Source organism: Homalodisca vitripennis, chromosome 6, assembly GCF_021130785.1.
Source record: "Homalodisca vitripennis isolate AUS2020 chromosome 6, UT_GWSS_2.1, whole genome shotgun sequence".
Classification (NCBI taxonomy): domain Eukaryota; kingdom Metazoa; phylum Arthropoda; class Insecta; order Hemiptera; family Cicadellidae; genus Homalodisca; species Homalodisca vitripennis.
Window position 1 is genome coordinate 165418317 of NC_060212.1, and position 21846 is coordinate 165440162.

Below are 21846 nucleotides of genomic sequence, written 5' to 3' on the forward strand. Positions count from 1 at the left end.
ATAGAACGCACGAATAGTAAAGAAACAATGAAATCTGTTTCTATTCATATAATTTTAAACTGCTAACTTAGTTTTCCAGGTAGCTAAATTATCATGTTAATTAGTTAGCGAAATTAATTTTTGATTTTCTTGGTTGAATAAAAAGCCTCGGAGCAAAGAATATTCTTAGTATCAGTCAGGGTTGTAACAAAGTAATTCTGTTTGGTCCAGGGTCTCAACGGAGGCCTGGTGATGGTCAACTTCTACTCACAGTTTCTGACTTGCAAAGACACCGCTACCGTCGCCGATGCTGCTGGTAAGCCATTTTAAAACCCTTAAGAATATTAAATTATTTATAATGTAACATTAAAAAATACCACTAATATACGACATTTTCATTTACTGATAATTAAATTCCACAGATTTGTAAAAATCTAGCTCGCCTAGTCTAGTATCCAAAGATTTCAATAACTGTTGGTGTTAAAACAATAAAAAGGATTTTTAGTATATATGTATTCATTGGTGTATATTCGTTCTGAGAAAATAGCTATTATACTATTCAAAGAAATGAAACAAAAATGTCTATACCATATATATATATATATATATATAAAGGTGTTATAAAAAAGCGGACCTATGTGCTGAATGTTAATGAAATAAATCCATTAAAACCATAAATAGAATGAAGATTCTATTGATTTAGTTTGATCGTGTGTTACATTGTTTACTAAAATAATTTTACGATGCATATATATATATATATGTATCGTAAAATACGTTATATTATATTGTATTGTCTGAATAAATCACTAATTCATCACTGCCCAGAAAAAAAAACACTAAGGATTAAATTTGGTACATAGGTTTATACCGTTCCTAGAGGCGCACTATGGAAAGATTTTTTTTGTCCTGCCTTTAAAGTTACAAAACGTCCCATAAAAATACATTACAGCAAACATATGTTATCAATGAAAAGAGCCTGTTAACTATTGTCCACTGTTCTGTGTAAATATTGTATTACTATAATTCATCTATTTGTATAATTAATGAAACTAACATTATATTAACAAAGGCCATAATTACTGTGTACATTTTTTTGGCTAATGTTTTGAACGAGGCAACGAATCTAACTCAATTAAAGCTTTGGAAATTTAATTCAATTGAACCAGAGGTGCTCATATACGTATAAAGCTGAAAAAAATCCTTTAGAAATGTTGCTTAATATCTGTTAGCCGTGAAAACTGACATAATATGTACTTAAAATATGCCTACTTCAGTTTCTAAAATACATAAATCTCCATAATTTATTACTGAAAATATAAGGATTTCCTCTACACTGGACTAAAATAGGTCTATACTAAAATCGTTGGAGCAATTTAATAAAATGTTATCCCATGTATATTACTAATGGCTAGATTTCACTGAAGTTCAATTACATTATAACGTTTATTCGGGTCAGGGATAGTTTATAAAAATATATAACCCTAAGACACCGGATAGAACAGTCGAGAGGGGTACATTCCAAGGTTTCGAAAGTGAGAGGTAGTTTACAAGTTCAGCTCAGACCCGAATTAATATAAAAACAAAAGCCGAAGCTAATACAGCACCGATGATCAACGGATCAACATGCTTTCATCATCGCAGACTCGGAAACGAAAGGGAATAAAGGGAAGGCGTCAGCATTTGTTTTAGGATGACTGTTCCACTACCTAAACTTTCCCTAATACGACAGTTGCTAGTTCAACTAAAGCTCGAAAACGAGGAACGCTGGAGCCAGCTGACGTCAAGCGACCCAGCGGCCTGTAAAAGAAACGACAAGCCAAATAAAAATCAAATGCGAACACTAGTTCGCTCAAAATCACACCTTGCTCGACTAGAGCTCGAAACTAAGGAACGCTGGTGCCAACGTACGTCAAGCGACCCAGCGGCCTCGACAAGAAACAATAAACTAAATATAACCTAAACTAAACTACATTAACGCCTAGCCCAAAAACTAAGGAACGCTAGTGCCAACGTACGTCAAGCAACCCAGCGGCCTCGAAAGGAAACGATAAACTAAATAAAACTTAACTAAATTACGTCTAGCCCGATGCTAAGGAACACTGGTGCCACCGTACATCAAGCAACCCAGCGGCCTCGAAAAGAAACGAAACACTAAATAAAATTTTGAAGGTTTTGGTTTTTGTTAAATATGGCGAAAATATCATCGTTGACGATGGCGAAAAATTGTATTAATCAACTAAATACATTTTATCCGACTATAAAATTTACTTGTGAAATTGAAACTAATTCATCATTGCCATTTTTAGATGTATTAGTGAAAAGGAATAATGGCGACATAGAATATGACATTTACAGAAAACCCACTTGCAACAACTGATACATACCACACGATTCGAACCATCCACCATCCCAAAAAAGAGCTGCTTTCCACTCAATGATTAATAGATTACTTACAACACCATTAAAACACAATGAATACATGAAGGAAATAACAAACATAAAAAGTATAGCAGCTTTCAATGGATACTCAACTAAATTAATTGACAGTTTATTAAAAAAAACAAAAGAAGAATTTATCAAAAACATTGAGAACAACTTTAAAAAGTGAACAAAAAGAAAAACGGAACTGGCAATCCATGAGTTATGGTCCATTTTATAAAGAAATTAAAAAAGTATTCAGAAAACATCTTGACATGAACATAACATTTTGCACACCATATAAGATAAATAACCTAATTGGAAATCCAAAAGATAAAATTTTAGATGAAAATAAAAGTGGCATTTACAAAATTAACTGTGAATATTGTGATAAAATTTATATTGGTCAGACAAAAAGAACCATTAAAAAAGATTTAAAGAACATGAAAGATATTATAAATATGGACAAACTGAAAAATCAACTATTGCCAAACATGCATTTGAAACAAACCACACCTTTACAAACTTTACATTATTAACAAACGAAACAAGTCCATAAACAAGAAGAACTCGACGCATATGAAACATTATACATAACAAAACATAAAGAGAAAATATTAAACAATGATTTTGGACCGATTCAAAATTCACCATTCCTTTAAAATATAACTAAATTCTTTTTTGACCAAAACTTTTATATTTATACATATACTAATATTTATTTTATTTTATTTGACTTTTAACCATATAAATTTTGTATTAAGTTTGACTAAGCTGATATTTATTTTCAATTGTTTATTCACACATGATGATGGCATCTTCGATGTCGAAAGGCCTCGTGGTAAAATACACAAATTATTGGATAAATGTGAGTTTTTCTTTAGTAAAGTAATAGAAAATTTATATTCCAATAAGAAGAGCTCCTCCTCCTTCATTAACATACAGTATTTAACCCTAAATTATTTGTAACTCAGGCTCAAAGTCCTTTGACCACTCGGCCAATGGCTCTTGCAATGGTGTATCCCAAATATACTCCATTCAAAGTGTAACTAATTTTTAAGATACCTGTAAGTTTTAAATGTGTTATTTAGTAATCAAACACATATCAATTATACGAATATTAAATCAAGTGCTATTTTTCAGTGGTTTTTTTGAGAAAGGACCCGTTATAACCTCAAATTTTATTGTTTAAAATTATAAATAGCTTATGTAATGTTCTGCAATTTATAATCAGAAAATCCCTCATAACCTATTGACTGAATCTTGATTCCCATTTTTATCAATCATACTGGAAAGTTACTAGCTAAACTTAGTCCTTATCATTTTCCTCTGCGCACTCTTTGTCAGTATTCTAAGTTGGCTGTTCTTTTGACCCTTTGTTATGGCAGCATTTGCCGCGTGTATTATAATCCTGTTTTGAGTAATCCAAACAAGTTAGTATATCTTCCATCTCTAGAAGAAAGCCCTTCGAACAGTCTTCGGCTTCAATAAAGTCGTTTAAAGTATTTTTAATGAAGGTAATATACCTTTCCAGATATTTATATTTTAGGAGTCAATGATACAAGTTGTACAGAACGAAATTATACAGTTTCTTTTGTCCACTAGTTATCCCTTGAGACATTGAAATTCATCCCCATACAACAACATTCTTTAAAAAGCATAATTTTCACAACTTCATACTATTTTATTTTCTCGCTCTGTTTGCTCGAAGATTGAGTTGCCGGTAAACTTTACAAAAGAAATTAAACCTGTTCTTCGTTTTATTTTCACTCTGTCCATGAATTTGACAGTCATAAAATATGTGTGTTCGATATACTTTAATTCAATTGTAACAATTTTCCGAAATGAGGTTTTGTTCATTAGTGTAGAGTGATGTTATTTAAAATGACTGTAAATTGCTTTTACATTTTTTCTCATGCAATGTTTCTTATAAAATAAAATACTCTAATCCTTCTATCAGTTAATTTTTTAATTTAAAATCAGCAATAGAAGCAGCATTATAAATTAATATATTTCTGTATGAACATAAATCATACACTACATTTCATATAATTCAAAAGAGACTGCAATAGTTATTACCTCTATGTAATTATTTGTTAATACGAGAACAAGTTCAAAAAGGATCAAAGAGTGTATTACTCGATATTCCATATTTACATATTACAATCCATTTAGCCTGAAAGCATGAGAGTTTCCGATGAGCGGGAATCGATGCAGTGCGAATGTTTGCAACTCATTTATTCTACGAGATGACACAAAGGAATGTTAATGTGCATAGCTCAGTGTGTGACAGCCACGTTTGTATACAGAGTGTATACGTTGTATACAAGTTTGTATGGTTATGTTCCAGCGCATATCAACCATATTCGCAACATTGCTGGAGTGGACAGCGTGGGGCTGGGAGCCGGGTACGATGGCATTAATCTGTGAGTTTACCATTAATTACTTAGACAATTTAAATGCAATTTACAGAAATTTTAGTTTAACACTTATATTTTGTTCCAGAGTAATGAAAGAGTGCCTCGTTTTTATTTTTTACGCACTGACAAGTACTTGTGTGATGTTTTATTAAATATTTCAACCCAAATAACCATCAAGAATGCCAGAGGGTAATATTTGTGTAACGATTTTAAAATCGATGTGTGATGTAATCGAGAATTTGAAAAATGTCACAATGTTCTACAGTGAACTAATTTTTCTTGCATGTACGTCTATGTCATGTAGCGTGTTCTTCTAAAGCTTAGAGGTGGCCAAAGTTATACCTTTCCTAATGTTTCATTCTATCTATGTACGTTTTCTATTATCCTGCATAACAGCTCATGATAAATATATGGACAGAATTGAAAAATATTTGTTTAGACTTTTATTTAAATTGTACGTAAATACTGATGGCGAGAGAAAAGAAGAGACCTGGATTCTGGCCTAACTGAAAATTGCAGATGCTACTACTAGTATGTTGCCGCGCCTTGTTTCGTAATTCCATTATTGTTTCACGGTTTTGATTGATTTGCGGCATAATTGTTATGTTTTATAGTATAATTTAAATGACGATAATGTTTTGATCAAGTATAATTGAGCAAACTTTATGTTTGTAATAAATTCTAATAATTAGGCTCTACAGTGGTTGTAAACAAACAATACCTAATTAAAGGAATGAAATGTTGAAATTAACAACCCATTATTTTACATTTAAAGTTAAACAAGTGTGTTCACATTCATTTAGAAAACATTTTGGTCTCTTTGCTTGTATCAGTGTCCATCAGCAATGGTAATACTAATTCTTCATCAGACTCAGGGTCACTAGGGTCATCCGAACTGTCAGAGCTGGAACTATCATCGTCATCTTCGCCTAGTCGTATGACGAACTCATCTATTGCGTCTTCCGTGATGCCGTCCTTCTCCCAGTACTCCTGTTCAATGTGCTGCACGTGGTCACAATAATTTTTCCACTTAGCAGAAGTGGAAAAATTATTAACAATTATAAACAATTCGCAGGGTTGGCTGTGGGGCCAAGCGCCTGAAATTACCGCGCGGCAACACACTAGTACACAGCTGTGCGCCGGCACGGGCCAGGTCTCTTCTTTTCTCTCGCCACCAGTACTGAGATACGCGAAAACAAACATGTCTCAGAATCGAATCAAATGGGTAATTGTTAAATGGGTAATTGCAGGACGCTTGCCTTGTCGACCCCGTTTCTAGTTGCAGCACCTGAATCAGCTTCTCTCCTCGAGTAAAGATTGGACGTGGGAAATTTATTTAATATTTTTGCTCTGATCATATAACTACCCTGTTAATTGTATACACAAAGAGAGCAGATTTAATTTGTGGAAACGCGTTATTAGCATGAAAATATTAATACACTTGTTAGTTTTTGAATTAAATTGAAATTTCTAAATCAAATTATGCTCCAGGTTTTAGTTGTAATTTCTGTCACTATTCGTCAGTAGATTTTAAGTAACATTTTACTCGAGTTGTGGTCAACGACTGTTTTAGTCGTACTATGAAACTCTTCAAATGAAGTTACTAATTAAATAATTAATTTATGTATCAGTTGGTATTGTAGAGATACAGTAAATAGTTGATGGACATGACACGTTTGAAATATAATATATAGTATAGCTATATAAAAATCAGAACAAGCTGAGTGTTTAATAAAAACACAATTAAAGAGTCTCAAAAAACGTTATCTGAATGAAACAAGGGGGCGAAAATGATTAGTTACAATGGTTTTATCTCAATTATGTAATCGATAAAAAAACGTTTTTAAACGTGTTGGTGAAGTAGAACAATGAAAGAAAACATTATCAAGAAGAAAAAAATTATCAAGCAGATAATAGACATAAATTAAATTACTGCCAGTTAAAAGCCTACCATATTAAGGTTTGAAAAAAGCTGTAATCAATAACAGTGAATTCTTAATATAATGGTCCTAAATTTATCAATAAAGAGTTGATTCTTTCACTCAAAAGGAGCTGATTCTTATAAGAACTAATTATAATGGAAGCGAGACCAGCTGTACTTGTACTGATATAAAAAATGAAAGATTTAAGATACGTGGAGCTATATGGAGGTTGTAGTATATTTTAAATTTAAAATTTAGCCAGTCCGGACGCCTAGGGGGTTGGAAAGTTTACTTTTAACGTTCAATTAAAAATCCTCTAAGTGGCTGAGGGGTGTGGGAACAGAAGAGAGCATCTGATATACAATGTGTGTGAGATGACACGGAATATAGATGCCAGATAAACTTAAGTTACTGCCAATAAACTTACACATTAAATAGCAAAATTTATAAATAAGAAACTAGTTTTAAACAGTTTTAGGCCGATAATTAGTTTATAGACTATACCAATAAACATTTAAAAAATTCAAATGAAATAATTCTGTTGGATTGATAAATACAAAAAGATTGTGACACAGGTAGATAGTGAGAATAATATATTGTATCTAATGCAATTATGTAGCATTAACCATATTTTACGTGGATAATTAAAATTAATAACGTATATTAGAAATACAAGTTTACAATTGCGTCCATTTGAAAGTTTTGAATTAAAAGACAAGCATTTTAGTTTTATCAAATTTGGGAAATTTAATTAAAATGAGGTAAACTCCTTCACATATTAATTTAAAACGGGAGTAAATTAATCCAATTATATGCACAATTACGTTAATAATAAAAAAAAATACTTTGTAACACAATTCATTTGAATGTGCTCAAAGGAACGAGGTGGGATGTACACTATTATTATTTTACACTAACCACTAACCAGAATTACTTGTGGGTGAAGAGTCGTTTAATCGATTTTTATGTAAGAAGAACTAGTGGTTAGTTTAGTATACAAGGTTCTTGTGTGTACAAGTTGTATTCGCCACAGAGAGGTAATTTCTCTTTCAAACATTACACTTTCCCAAACACCATTGACAATAGACCTGTACAGGGAGCTTATATTGATAACAGAGAGTCGATACATTACGATGTGGTTAGCTGCTAATCAAAATAAGTGTGTAATGTGATAAATGATGAAATTTGTAAATTTTCACACAAAATGCACAATCTCCTGAAATACATATGAAATTATTGTTACCAAACTAAATGTTCATTTAAGTGATTTCATAAGCCACTATAATGTTTTACAGCGTAGTTGATGTGAAAACTTTCCCTTTCAGAAAATACTGAAAACATAATCAAATAAAAATATAGGAAGAAATACCTGATATAATGAGTTGTGTATAATTCACGACTAGTAAATTTTGAACTGCCAAGTTCACTATTATAGTCAAGCAATCATAAGTTTATTTGCCATTAATAAATGCTATCACGTCTATAGATACGACCATAATTATCTTGTAAGAAAGATAAGATATTCTGCACAAGTATTTAAATTAGTTGTAATAATACTTAGAGTTTCAGTTTATACATACAACTTTGTTATTGTCTTTTCCATCAGGAACATTTTAAATGTTTGATTTATATAATTTTCTGAATCTGGAGGATTGTCAACGCTTATTACAGAAGTGCTTCGGTCACAGGTTTTACTTAACGTATTACGGGAGAAATCGATTCATGGGTAATTACAGTGTAGTACGTAGTTATTACGTGTGATTTAGTACATTTCCGATCCATTTAATAATACGTGAACATACCTATATTATGGTTTTGCTCTCCTGCTATCCTTGATAGGTGGTGGACAAACAATATGAGTACCAGCAAGTGACCCTTATGTATTGTGCAGGACCCCTAAAGGGCTGAAGGACGTGTCTAGTTACCCTGCTCTGTTCGCCGAGCTGATCGGCTCCGGCCTCTGGCAGATAGAGGATCTCAAAAAACTAGCGGGTCTCAACTTCCTTAGGGTCATGAAGCAGGTTGAGAAGGTAATATGTTTTACCCTTTGTTATGTTTATTTTAATAACAAAAATTTCCATATATAACCACTACTATAAAAGACAAATATCAATTGATTTAGTCGAATGGTGGATAGGTTATGGTAATTGTGTAGTTTTTTCTTATTAAATTGCTGCTGGTTTTTACGAATTCAAATATAATAATAATAGATAAAAATTTAGTTGAAACATATAATTATACTAGTAAAATCCCCACTTCTTAACTTATTAACTATAACACCTGAGGATAATCGATGGAGCTCTATTACTATCTTTAGTTCTTATACATGTCTACTATAAAATCTAAAAATCTCAAGCTAAGATCTATCTGTTGGCTTAGAAGAGACAAGTAAATTTTGGTATATATACTTTTAAGTTTCCAAAGCAGTTCTTATTTTTCGGTAGCTATTGTTGTTTTTAAAATAGCATTTACAATCAGTTGTACAGGCAAAAATAATATTGGATAAAAAAATTTCATAATGTAAAAAATCAGCACGTTTATGTATTGGGTGGTGGGATGCTTTGTTTATCCAAGGGATGAGACATTACATCTGTGTCAATGTATGACTATTTTAATGGTGATGCCAGGTGAGGGACGATTTGGCTAAATCTGGTGTGGAGCCTTACGAGGATACGATCAACCCACGTTACCTGAAAGGACGTACCAACTGCACGTCACAGGATCCTTTTTAATGAAATGTAAGTTTCTCCGATGGTATAAATGTACGTATGAATTAATTCAGATAGTAACTTTACATGTAAATTTTACCACCTTTAATTAAGTTTTTATTGCAGGCCACTGCCATATAGCTTAAGATTCGAAGGCTTGTCAAGGCCCTCCAAGATCCACACCGTCAACGGCTGTAGCCTTCCCGCCAGAAGTAGACTTTAAAGACACCAGACCATGTGACAGGGTCACGTGACCGTCTCGTCGTTGCCGGTTGTTAACAATCTTGCGTGATAATCATGGACATCGTTAACAAATTGTAGTGATGCAACCAATTCATAATATTCCTATTACACTGATTGTTAGAACGGCTAATTCTTGTAAATACTGGAAACAGGGAAATGGTTTTTATAAAAGTAAAATTATAAGCTTAAGAAAAGACCAATTTCAATTTACTGCTGTACTGTAGAAGAACTAGTTTGGTAGTGTATTATACAATAAACTAGGTTGCGACGTCCTTGTGACTTAATAAATTCTTCTTGTCTTCTTTATATTTGTAATATTAAAGTACAAAATATTGTTAAAACTAAAAATTATATTCGCGAGTTCAAGCAATAAAACGCTTCACTATGTTGTTGAGCCTAAATAAAAAATATTCTTTAAAATATAATTTTGCAGTAATATTAATAAGTAAATTATTTATAATAATTCATTTGTAGAACTAAGCAATTTACGTATGTCACTTAAAAACATATCATGAGTGATTTAAACATGTGACCTAAGTATATTTTATATATTTATTAATACATTGTTTATTGTTAGCTTGAATAAATTTTCTTCGTGTTCTATCGTTGGGCTTAAGTGCTTTATTTAGTTGTTGAGTTGATCAACTTAGGAAATGTTAAAAATCATGTGCCAAAGTAAGTTTTGCTAAAACTATTTCAGGTAGTAAAATTGCGCAGTGAAAAGTTATGTACAACTAAAGCCATAGTAGTTATTTTGATAAAACAATATAAAAGAAATTCTTTGCACACGTAATGAATATGTTGCTGTCAGAAGCTCTATAGTAATATTATGGAATCATTGTTTTTCCTAATTGCTTATAACTATTATCAGTTCTGTCTCTTTTGATTGAAATAAATATTACCGTATATGTATTTGTATTAATAGTTAAGTGTCAAATTATTTCAATAACATAAACTAGTGCCAAAATAAATACTTCCAAAATGAACCAAAGTCAATTTATTAGCTATTGAACTCTAACAAAGTTACTCGGTTCATGTATGATATTAAACATTTCATTATCGTTTCCAAATAAACTGATACTTAATTATACATGATTTTGTACTTTACATCTTTACACAAGGTGCTAGACTACTTTAAACACTAAGGAATTATTTAGGTTAAGTTAGTTTTTGAGCTTATTTCTAGGAAAAAATTAATTAACTAATGGTTGTATATAAATAATCGTGATAACAATAAATTGAATAATAATTTTTTATACAAATATTTGATTTATATGTACCCTGTTTCCCTTAGTTGCGTGTATTGTTAGACGAACGTAGCAATATTCGTCTCTTAAACGTTAATAAAAAAACAATAACTCTAAATAATGTAATAGATAGTATTAAAATACATCTCAGCAATGCTAGCTCATAACATGAATTTCTACAGATAGCAATGTGAGGCTTCATCCTGGATATATCACGAAAACTCAATTTTATATTTAGAAATTCTATAAAGTTTCAAATAGCAATCGTAATACGCACTGTACAAGATGGTTAAAGTTCTTCATATATGTGGAATCTTTTGAAAACAAGAATCTTGTTTGGAGGGTAATGGATAATTTGGAAAAATAGGATTCATGTACAAAAGAATTGACAAGAGAAATTAAATTAAGCTCGGAAGGATAATACATCGTGTTTAAAACATAAACAGTATAGAAATATATTTATATATACTACTATTTAATTTAAAGAAAAAAAAATGTCTACAACTCAACCTCATACCTTCAATCGTAAATTATCAATGGTTGAATACAAACACATTTAAACTCATACTTATACTTACTAATAAAATGTAGAAAAAGTTGGTAAATGTACATAAAATAACTCTAGAACTTGAATTCTTAATGAAAAATAAAGAATAAAGCTAACAATGTATAAGGAAAAAATGGAAAAATAACACATTAAACTGCCAAACACACTGTCTGTGCTCTCTCTCTCTCCCTCTCTTTTTCTATCTCTCTCTCTCTCTCTCACTCTCCTCCTCTCTATCTCTCTCTCCATCCCTCTCCTTTTCACACACACTTCTAATATCATCAGGGAGAGCATACCGACAAGCCCGAAAGATAATGGAAAAAATCTTTATAAACGAAAATTAATGCATATGTGATAAAATATGAAGTAAACAATAATAAATAATACTATATCGTAAATTCAATATTTACAATACACCACTTCACTGTAAGGATATAACAGGAAACCGTATTCACAATCTATAGCATTATACGTTTTGATTTTTTCTCGAACAAAGAAATTGATGTCACAAACGATACCAGTGATCGTGCAGACATCCTATGTAAATCAGTGTACCTTCTTTCAAAATGTACATTTATTTTTCAAAATTATTTGAAATGATGCAATTTTTAAAGCGTAACATATATACTTACTTACTTACTTACTTACTGCCGGGGCGTAACAAATCTCAGTCGATTCTTTGCCTCGTCTATGAGCCTCTTCCATGCCACCCTGTCTTCCGCCAGATCCACAGACCCTCCACACCGGGTCACATCTTCGACCACTTGATCGCACCATCTTATCTTTGGCCTACCCAAAGGGCGCCTTCCTGCCGGTACCGCCTGGTAGACCTCTTTTAACCTTGTGCCCTCCTGTCTCCGATGTACATGTCCTAGCCAGCTAATTCTCTTTGCCTTCACCAACGCCACAATATCAGGATCTTGGTATACATTGCGTAATTCTCTATTTTTTCTTATTCGCCACACCCCTTCATCACATATTGGTCCAAATATTTTTCGGAGAACTTTATTCTCAAAAACAATCAACCGCCCCTCATTTTTCTTCGTTAATGTCCATGTTTCACTTCCATACATTAGGACTGGTTGAATGATTGTTTTATAAATTCTTATTTTGGAGCATTGTGACAACAATCTTGACGTAAAGAGTTTTGTACACGCCCCAAGACACCTATTTGCATTAGCTAATTTGCTTTGTATCTCTATATCCTCCACGTTTTTGCTGTTTATTGTTACACACCAAATATTTAAAACTTTCTACCCAGCCAATCGAGTAGTTATCAATGCTTAAGTTTGTTCTCACATTTCCAGCATGTCTTCCAAAATGAATAATTTTAGTTTTATCTTCATTTAGCTCATTTAGCGTAACATATATAAACAACAATATTCAGACTATTTAATTTTATAAAACAGATTTCGTATGGTTTTTTAAATGGTTATTAATTTTTAGCTTTTCTGTACTACTGTAAAAAAAGAGAAAATATTCAATGACATTCTACTGGTAATGTCTGAACAGCAGCTGAAGTACAACAATGGCAAGAGACTGCCGTGGTAGAGTTGGGTGACACAGGCCCGACCACGACAAAGAGCTTTGTACTACACCACACAATGGGTCTGATAGAAACATTAGCGACATGTTCATACCTGTACAATGTTCTCTGGCTTGGGAATTGTTGTAAAACAGTATCACAGCTGTATTGAAAGATACAGATTTAAATTCATAATGCTGCTGTTCACAAATAAACTAAGCTTACTTGTATTACAGATGTATAAATAGTCAATCAATAAATAGTAAATTTAGTGTATTTAGATAGTTGAAAACTTACTAAATTGTTTTAAGGAAACGAGAGTAAGGAAAATTGAAGATACAGTTACTTTGTTGCAGTCTACGAGGTAAGGGCCAATTTTCATACGCTAACAACACAAATTGGTACCTACTCGAAATATATAAAACGATTATCTCTAAGAATAAAACTAAGCACTAAGGGCTAGTTTAGTTGGAGATGGTGTTAAAAAATAAAACAACGTAATTTATTACATCATGTGCTTTAGCTTTATACATTTAAAATCAACTATCAGACACGTAATGTTTTAAACTCTAAAAATTGATTAAGTGGCTGAAAGTGGTGTTTATAAGAAGATTTATCTGATTATGTGATTGTGATAAAATTATAATACTTATATTATAATTTTTATTATATTATAATATTATAAATATTATAATAATTATAATAGGTATGAAGGTTGTTCTAAATTGTGTAAAACTACTAAAACAGGATTCTCGAATAAATTATTGTCCGATATATTTAATCCTTTTGATACCTTCCTATTCTGACCTCCACCAAAACTAGCGCAGCTGTTGCTCATTTTACTGCATGGACGTAAATGATATCAGGACATATATTACCTTAGATGCATACTACACAGTAATATATAGAAATATTCGCTCCAACATTTGCGCTAACGAGCGAAGAGATGGAATCTCTGTCAAGAGTAGTTTGCATGATGTGTTTTAATATGCATAACTTCAGCCCATCAAGTTTGCCTTTTAATTTTACTAGTATATTCCTCATAGACGAAATTTTACAAAGCTTGACGTTACTCCACTTCAATAAAAAACTTCGCCGTATCGAATATAATACAACAAAGCTCCAACACAACCTCTTATGCCACCAAGTTTCGAGTACTGTTTTTCGGTCGCTATAGGTACTATAGTATTGCCTTAATTCATATGAAATTCGCCCGGTAAGAATTAACTATGTTGGTCCGCATAATGCCTTTATGGAATGAACCACTATTTAAAAACTTAAAAAGCCAAATACTATTGTTGTAAAGTCTGGTGTATTGCAGTGTATTATTGTTGTAATGTCTGGTGTGTTGAAGTATTGTGTTCCATACGGACAAGTTTATTTTGGAAATGAAGGAATGCTCAGCAACGTACGATGTCACGGTTACGAAATATACTAATACAATGAATACAAATTGTCAGGCTAAAGTTATGCAGATACAAATGCCAAATAACAGACAGCAAATTTAATGCACCGACACAAAGGATTGCTTACTCGTTTATGGTAATGTCTAAAAACCAAAATAAATGTGCGTGTCGTCTGCCTAAAAACAAATCGTACAGTTAGTTATCGAAATTCTGCGTAGATTGCCCGTCGATAAAATATGTTTGTATAGTTACACCAAATTCAACCGGGTGGAATAAAGTTTTTCGTTCGCTGGTATTTGGTCCTACCCTGGTGTACCATTAACAAAAATTAATATATCGATTTTATGATAACCGGTTTATGCAATGGAAATATGTTCTCAGCCCATAGACTAAGGCGTGTTTTAGTTTATTTTTGACATTTAATGACGAGAAAAAAACTGGGTTTTAAAAATTTGCCATCGTTGTATGTAATAAAATAGAGCAATGCATTTAGAGGATTGGACTCTATCCTCTTTTTAGGTGTCAAAACCTTGTGAAATTATGTTAAGCAAAAACAAAAAAATAATAAATTAATCTTTGTACAGTGAAATCTCGCTACATTCTAAGTAACCAAAAGACTTTAATCAAAAATATCAAGCATATAATAACAACAAACAACGATTTCCGTTTTGAACAATACTTGTATATTTTACATAAATCATTTAAATACGAAAAAAGTTAAATCTTTAGAAGGAAAATTTAAAAAATAATACATCCTTTTATTTTCACTGTTTAACTCCATTTTATTGGTTTTTACGATTTACGTTGATTGTTCAATTCAATAAAATGATCCCGTGTAAAGTGAATACTAAACAGTTAATATAGCGGCTAGTTTTGAAACAAATTACAGTAGTACTGTTAATGTGAACTGCACAATGGTTATTACGTTTGAAGCTATATTAAAATTATTTTCTTCTCACAAAGCATTGACTATGCAATCAAATAGAAAACAGGTACTCTAAACGGTGTATGGCTAATTACTCTACAAACCGGTTTATTGTTCCTATTGAAATTGCTGCTTATGTAAGTGCAGCTACATAATCATTAGCACTTATGCACAATATTTATCCTCACTTGAATATGCACCGCTGCAGATTCGCGACTCGCGGTTAATTATAAGGAGGTAATTATTTGTCACTTAATTGCCATTAACTAGCAATAATTATAACTTGTTTCTCCGATCTGAGATCAGTGCACGTATTATTATTTAACGTCTAAGAGCATAGCGATGTAGAGGTTTTGCTCACCAATCTACTTCCAATTTGATAATATTACGACATGAAATGTACGGTATTGGAGTTCAAAACTGTAAGTTAATATTGTACAGATGTTGTTTTGTTTTGCCTCATTTCTTAGTATTGACATGTATTACATTTTCAGTTCCATATTCCATTTATTGCTCTGGTGGAAGTGTAAGCATCATGATCATGAATATAAAAAAATTAAAGTTATAACTGGGGCTGAGAGTGTAAAATTGTACTAATCTTTGAAAAGAAATGATAATAGTAAAATAGTTTTTATACATAAAAATAATAAGGAATTAATATACCATTTTGTGTAGGATGACAATAAACAAATTATCACAGCAAAACGCGTTCTCGCTAAAAATATTAGGAAATAATCAATTACTAATTAATATTTATATTATAATTAATCTAACAAGATATGACCATGCCGCACCATTTGCTGTGTAATAGAATTCTGCTAAAGTTGCATGCGAAAATTAATTTAATTTTCGAAGTGTGTTAACAAGAGATGGCCAGTCTGTCATAAAGTAATAAAATATTTACATACCCCCAGTAGACAAAAGAAATTGTATCAACTTAGTAATTTACAGTTCAGTCAAAGTTCTGGTTCAAAGTTCCTGAAGTTCAACCTTGTTATGTCCAATCTCAAGTTTCTTCACAATAACTTTAATCTTCAACAAGGTAAAAAATAACAAACAAAAAGCTACATTGAAAATGTTTTATTCTCACTATCATATATTTTCTACCTAGTCCATTCTAATGGTGACTTCATTTGGTGAGAGGTAAGATGTAAGATGGAAATGAACTTCATGTTCGATTTTGTTCTTCAAGAGAATGAATACTGCAACAAATGATCGCGTACGGCCAAATGGAGGCATGAACTACAATATCGCACTATATAGACTGAGTACGAGAATTACCTCCAAGGCTGGATATCCCACTACTTGGCTGTACTTGAGGGTGCCTAAATCCTCAATACAGGAATAGTTTTAGAATAAACCTCAAATTGTCACCTCTTTTGTAAACCAGATGGGATTTACGGCTCTGTCGTCAAATTCAAGAACTGCATTTCATGAAAAATGGATAAGGCCGAAATCAAAGTGTTACATACAAAACCTTATTAATTAATATCACTACCAAAAGTCTGTGGTAATCGTCTAATACTTTGGTAGATGTCTACTCTCGAAGAAAACAGTATAGATACCAGAATTAGAACATTATTCACAAAATAACTAGCAGAGAAGTAAAACCACGCGTTGAATTAGTTTTTTTTAATTTATGAGTTTACATATAACAAAATATTTACACACAATAACGTAGCTTTTCAATTCTTTCTAATGTTTGTAAACAATTAGCTTTACTCGTATATAACTAAAAGCAGAAACAAACAGGCTAAATTTGATATAACTCATGTTACTAAAATTATTAATAAGAGAAAGGTGAATGGAAATCGGCGTGGCCTTGAACTAAATAAGTGGTTTTACTATCATATTGGCGTTGCGGTTTACTCAAAGTTTAAATCTTCTAAAACATTTAAAATCTTCAATTATTTGGTCTTCTCTAGGAGGTTCACAAAGTAGCAGGTGGGTTTGATCGTGATTGCTTGGTTCCCTTATACAATATATATATATATATATATATATATATATATATATATATAATATATATTATATATATATATATATATATATATATATATATATATGCTATATATATATTGTATATATATTTTTTATTGAATTCAATGTTTATTGAAATTAAATTAGGATATTGCCACGTAAACAAATTTAAGGAATGTAAATAGAAGTCACTTGACAGGTATTTGGTCTTCCGATCATATGTTAGTTTGGTTATTTAAACACATATGTGAAAGAAACGCCCAAATACAAAATAATTGAATTGCAAAAAGTGAGGGCTCTGTGGTGTAATAGTAGCACATTCACCCGGCAAGTGAGAGATCCGAGTTCGAGTCCCGGCGGAGCAAGTACTTTTTGCGATTCAATTTATACATATATATATATATATATATATATATATATATATATATATATATATATACGAGTATATATACACATATATTCAAAAGCTTTTAATAATAGTTTATTACATTAAATAATACAATAAATATAATTTGTTTTAATTTATGTAAATGTTGTTCTAGCTATTTACACACTCCTATGCACTAGTATAATAAATAGTACTTACATATAGTACCTAGAACTGTAATGTCAGTAATAAAATAACTAGGTTTAAAGCTGGGTTTTACAGAACTATGAAACAGTGATTGAGATAGAACATTTGCATATCACAATATGATCTTCGTGGTGCAAAGCACAGTCGGAACAAAGTGCAAAAGTAAAGTTTTGGCTAACACACCTCCCCCCTCCAATAATACAAGAGCAGTCTGTAATGCATACAGAGCACATAACAAAGGCTCCTTGTGCTGTTCAAGAACAAACAACGCCAGAAAGCCGCCCTCTTTTGTTTTACCTTCACCCGACCCAAATAAAACTAAACAATATCCTCAGGACCACGTGATGTATTATAATTTAATTATATCCATGAAATTGCTTATTTATAGAACAGAAAACCAATACTTTCTTTAGGTTTATACTATGTAAAACTAATGTCTTCATTTAAGGTGAAATTAAAATCATTTCCGCAGTGAAACATCTTAATAACAGACCATATATCGTAATTTGTGAAAAAACAACAGTAATGTGTGTGTTACATGTTATCAAAATTAGGAATTAAAAAAGGACTTTATATCTCTTTCCAGGTCTGCATGGAATGCATTTTAATATAGATGTTAGTGCACATAGACAGCTCATAACTCTCATCTTAAAAATGTAACCGCTCTCCAGATAATTTCTTCAGGAATATCCCTATCATGTTTTTAAAAGACATATACTGCAATTTGTTTTAATAGAGTTAAGGAAAACTAAAATCGTAGTGCTTTCCTTCTGCTTTCTTAAATTCTAACTACATATACTGATCAGAACCTGTTGGTCAAAATCATTAGTTTATTGATCATAATCATAGACAGTTAATTCTGACGATAGTTGACCTGATTAAAGAAATTCAATTAAATACTCGTTTATTTGAGTAATTTTAGTAATGATAAGTAATTTATCATATATCATATTTACACTTTTTTTTAATGTGAAAAATATTGAAGCATACCAATTTATCATATATTTTCAAAAATCATTATGATAGAATAAAAAATACTTTGATGTCAGATTTGAGTATCTGTATTAATAATTTCAACTAGGTCTAGTTCCAGTCAATTAGTAAAACTATTAAAAATATTATATTAGAGGCTTATATGCTTTTTCAAAATGAATAATCAATGAAAAACAGATTTATTTAAGAGAATACTGTATCTTAACATGGAAAAAACTATGAGATAGAAAATTCGAACGTGAAAAAATAATTTTACATGAAATATTATTTTAGCCATGAAAAGGGAATGTTAATTGAGGAATAAATTCATCTGAACATGAGTCTCGAAGTCTCTCATACTAACATAAAGTTGGACTAGTATGTGTTACATTTTCAAAACTAATTTTGTTTTAAAATAAACCTTTGAAATCAAATTATCATACACATACTTGTGCACAGTGGAATATGATACATCAAATACGGCTTAAGTGCCAAGATCTTCATTTGAGACAAATTCAAACACATGGTCAAGAGCTATTCAAAGTGTGAAAGTAGTTATTATAGGAAGGATTGATTCACTGCAAATGTTGAAAGTAGCTCGATTTTACCTTCCGCTAAGTGTAGCTTCTGAAATCTGACACTGTCAGCGACTTGATTCCTGGAATCTGGAGTCCACTTACGTAGTAGGTGATCGTGTTTAGAACATCGTAGTAAATTAGATTTTAGGCCTGATAAGGAAATGAAAAAATTTCGTCATCTGTATTACGATGGATGGCTGATGGAAAGAACATTGACCTATCTTGTAGTGTAGGTGTATCTGATGTCGAAATGACGAAAAGAGTTAGTTTATTAAGATCTTCGTTCCTGACTTTTTGTATCTCTTTAATCGTGGATCCTAAAGTCCATGAGTACAAGTCACTCAGTGTCAGACGCTATACTTAACGTAAGGTTAAATGAAGCCAAAACTTAACATTCTTACAAAGAGTTAAGTATTATTTTGAATAATAGTTACCAAATAAGAAAAATTTTATAACTGGAGTGATTATTTGGTTTGGGTCTTTTAAACCGTGCACCGCATTGTACCATAAGAATACGGTCCTCTTTATTTGCTATATCATTGATCTACTCTCATTATTATTTACAATAATTCCCTCATTACATAAGTTATAGAGCTGTCATAGTTGATGATTGCATTAGAAATTATTAATACCTCTTAATGCATTAATAGTGCACTAGTTGTAAAAGAAATCGGGGTCCGTGTAATTAGGGTTAATGCATAAGACCAATTCTATTTTTAAAGCAGGTAAGCTATAAATATCTATCTACATTAATACACGTTATTTTCATATTTTATCTAAAATGAATGACATTATTTTAGAATGATTTTTCAGAATCTAAAAGTTTTAGGTTTAAAATAGTCATTTCATATATCTAATTTTGCTCAAAATGTATCGAATGAATCAGATGTAAAACTTTGCAATAACATTGGAAATTTCTTATTTTATAATATACAAAACACATAATTTATAAGTAGTAACAGCATTGAGCTTAAACTTTACAACGTTCTGATTTCATCTACGAGACGCCTGCTTCCCAATCACTTTATCAGCCTTTTTACGCATTACATTGGCTTCCAATTCCTTTCTCTGATCTCTCGTTTTCTCCAAATTTTCCATGTTTCTCAAATATCCACTCACCACACAAATTCTCAGCTTTTATAAGCTATATTGAATGTTTTTATTATAATCGTCTTTTTCAAAGATCTCTTTAATTTAGTTGTAGGTTAGATTGCAATAAGGCGTACGATAATTCTTCCAAAGGATTAATTTTGCTTGTATTTTTCCTATTTTAAATGTTAAATACATGGGGAAAAGGCTATACATGTAAAAGCGTTAATATTTTGGAATCAATATTATGTGCTTATGTATTGAGGTATCAACATTTTATTCTGTGCAATGCTGAAGCTAGGTCTACCAATATGGAAGAAGTAAAATACTGTTTAGTTTAAAAAATTGTATAGTATACTTGATAATATTATACTTTTCAAATTCACTTTTATTATTCAACTAACAGAGTGGAAAGGAAGATCAAAAACCTTGTTTAAAATTAGTTTCATTACTAGCAATATACAAAAACCTGAATTTATTTAGGCACGCATAGTAGTCAAGAACAAGACCTTAGAAACAGTCGTAGTTATACAGTTATAAAAGTTGTAAAGATATAAAGTTATAAGTTATAAAATCCCTATCTAACCTAATTTTGAATTCATGTTAATTTCAGAAACGGCTATACAAATCCATGTGTTAGTTACTGTACAATATTTGCCTTATCCAAATTGTTCCAATGCTCACGCCATTTGTTATGCAAGCTTTCCGTCCCTAATTAATCCACTCTATGTGACTAATCTTCATATAGAAAACTGTGAGCGCTTCATTCCAGATGGAAACCAAAATCAGGAAAGCAGTACGCCTAAAATAAGCAAATAAGCACTGTTTTAGCCGAATTATAAAGCGGTCATTTAAGAAAAAGTAAATAAAACTACGCTGTTTTTAGACGGTGGTGGAGAAAAAATAGCAATTCGATTATCATAGTGGTGCTCTCTCGCTGGCTGTGATGCAAATCACCGTTGCATGTTAAAATTTCCGAAACGGTCTTCTAAGTTACTGGCCATTCTTACATACTTCCAGACCGAGTCTTTCGTTTCAATAAAAAACACATAAAAATAAAGATAAAACCGTAAAGACTAAAGCGTATTTGGACATACTGTATCAGCATGTTCGTCAGGTGCCACTAACAGACTGACCAGTGTATTATGTTACTATAACTTCGGTAAATACAAAATGTCTAGTGTCATTCAAAATGCATAATGGAGTATAATCATTTAGAGAAATGCCAGCGTTTAGATTGATAAGTAGCTTACATGTTATTATTCTCTGTCTGTGATGCCGTGAAAATATTTATAACAGTCTTATCATTA

The 21846-nt window shown here is 31.5% G+C and overlaps 1 protein-coding gene across 2 annotated transcripts in view; it reads left to right on the top strand.

Annotated features, from left to right (window-relative positions):
• LOC124365114 (putative dipeptidase TSTA_079200) overlaps nucleotides 1-10876 on the top strand; it is an 81429-nt gene extending 70553 nt beyond the window's left edge. Inside the window, exons 10-14 of one of the 2 annotated variants that reach the window (XM_046821059.1) lie at nucleotides 211-295; nucleotides 4751-4826; nucleotides 8634-8772; nucleotides 9370-9480; nucleotides 9565-10876. In XM_046821059.1, the coding sequence (XP_046677015.1) occupies nucleotides 211-295; nucleotides 4751-4826; nucleotides 8634-8772; nucleotides 9370-9474 (405 nt within the window). In that variant the 3' untranslated portion in view covers nucleotides 9475-9480; nucleotides 9565-10876. The remainder of the gene's footprint in view (nucleotides 1-210; nucleotides 296-4750; nucleotides 4827-8633; nucleotides 8773-9369; nucleotides 9481-9564) is intronic. The other variant, XM_046821058.1, reaches the window with a different exon arrangement.
• The last annotated feature ends 10970 nt before the right edge of the window (nucleotides 10877-21846 follow it).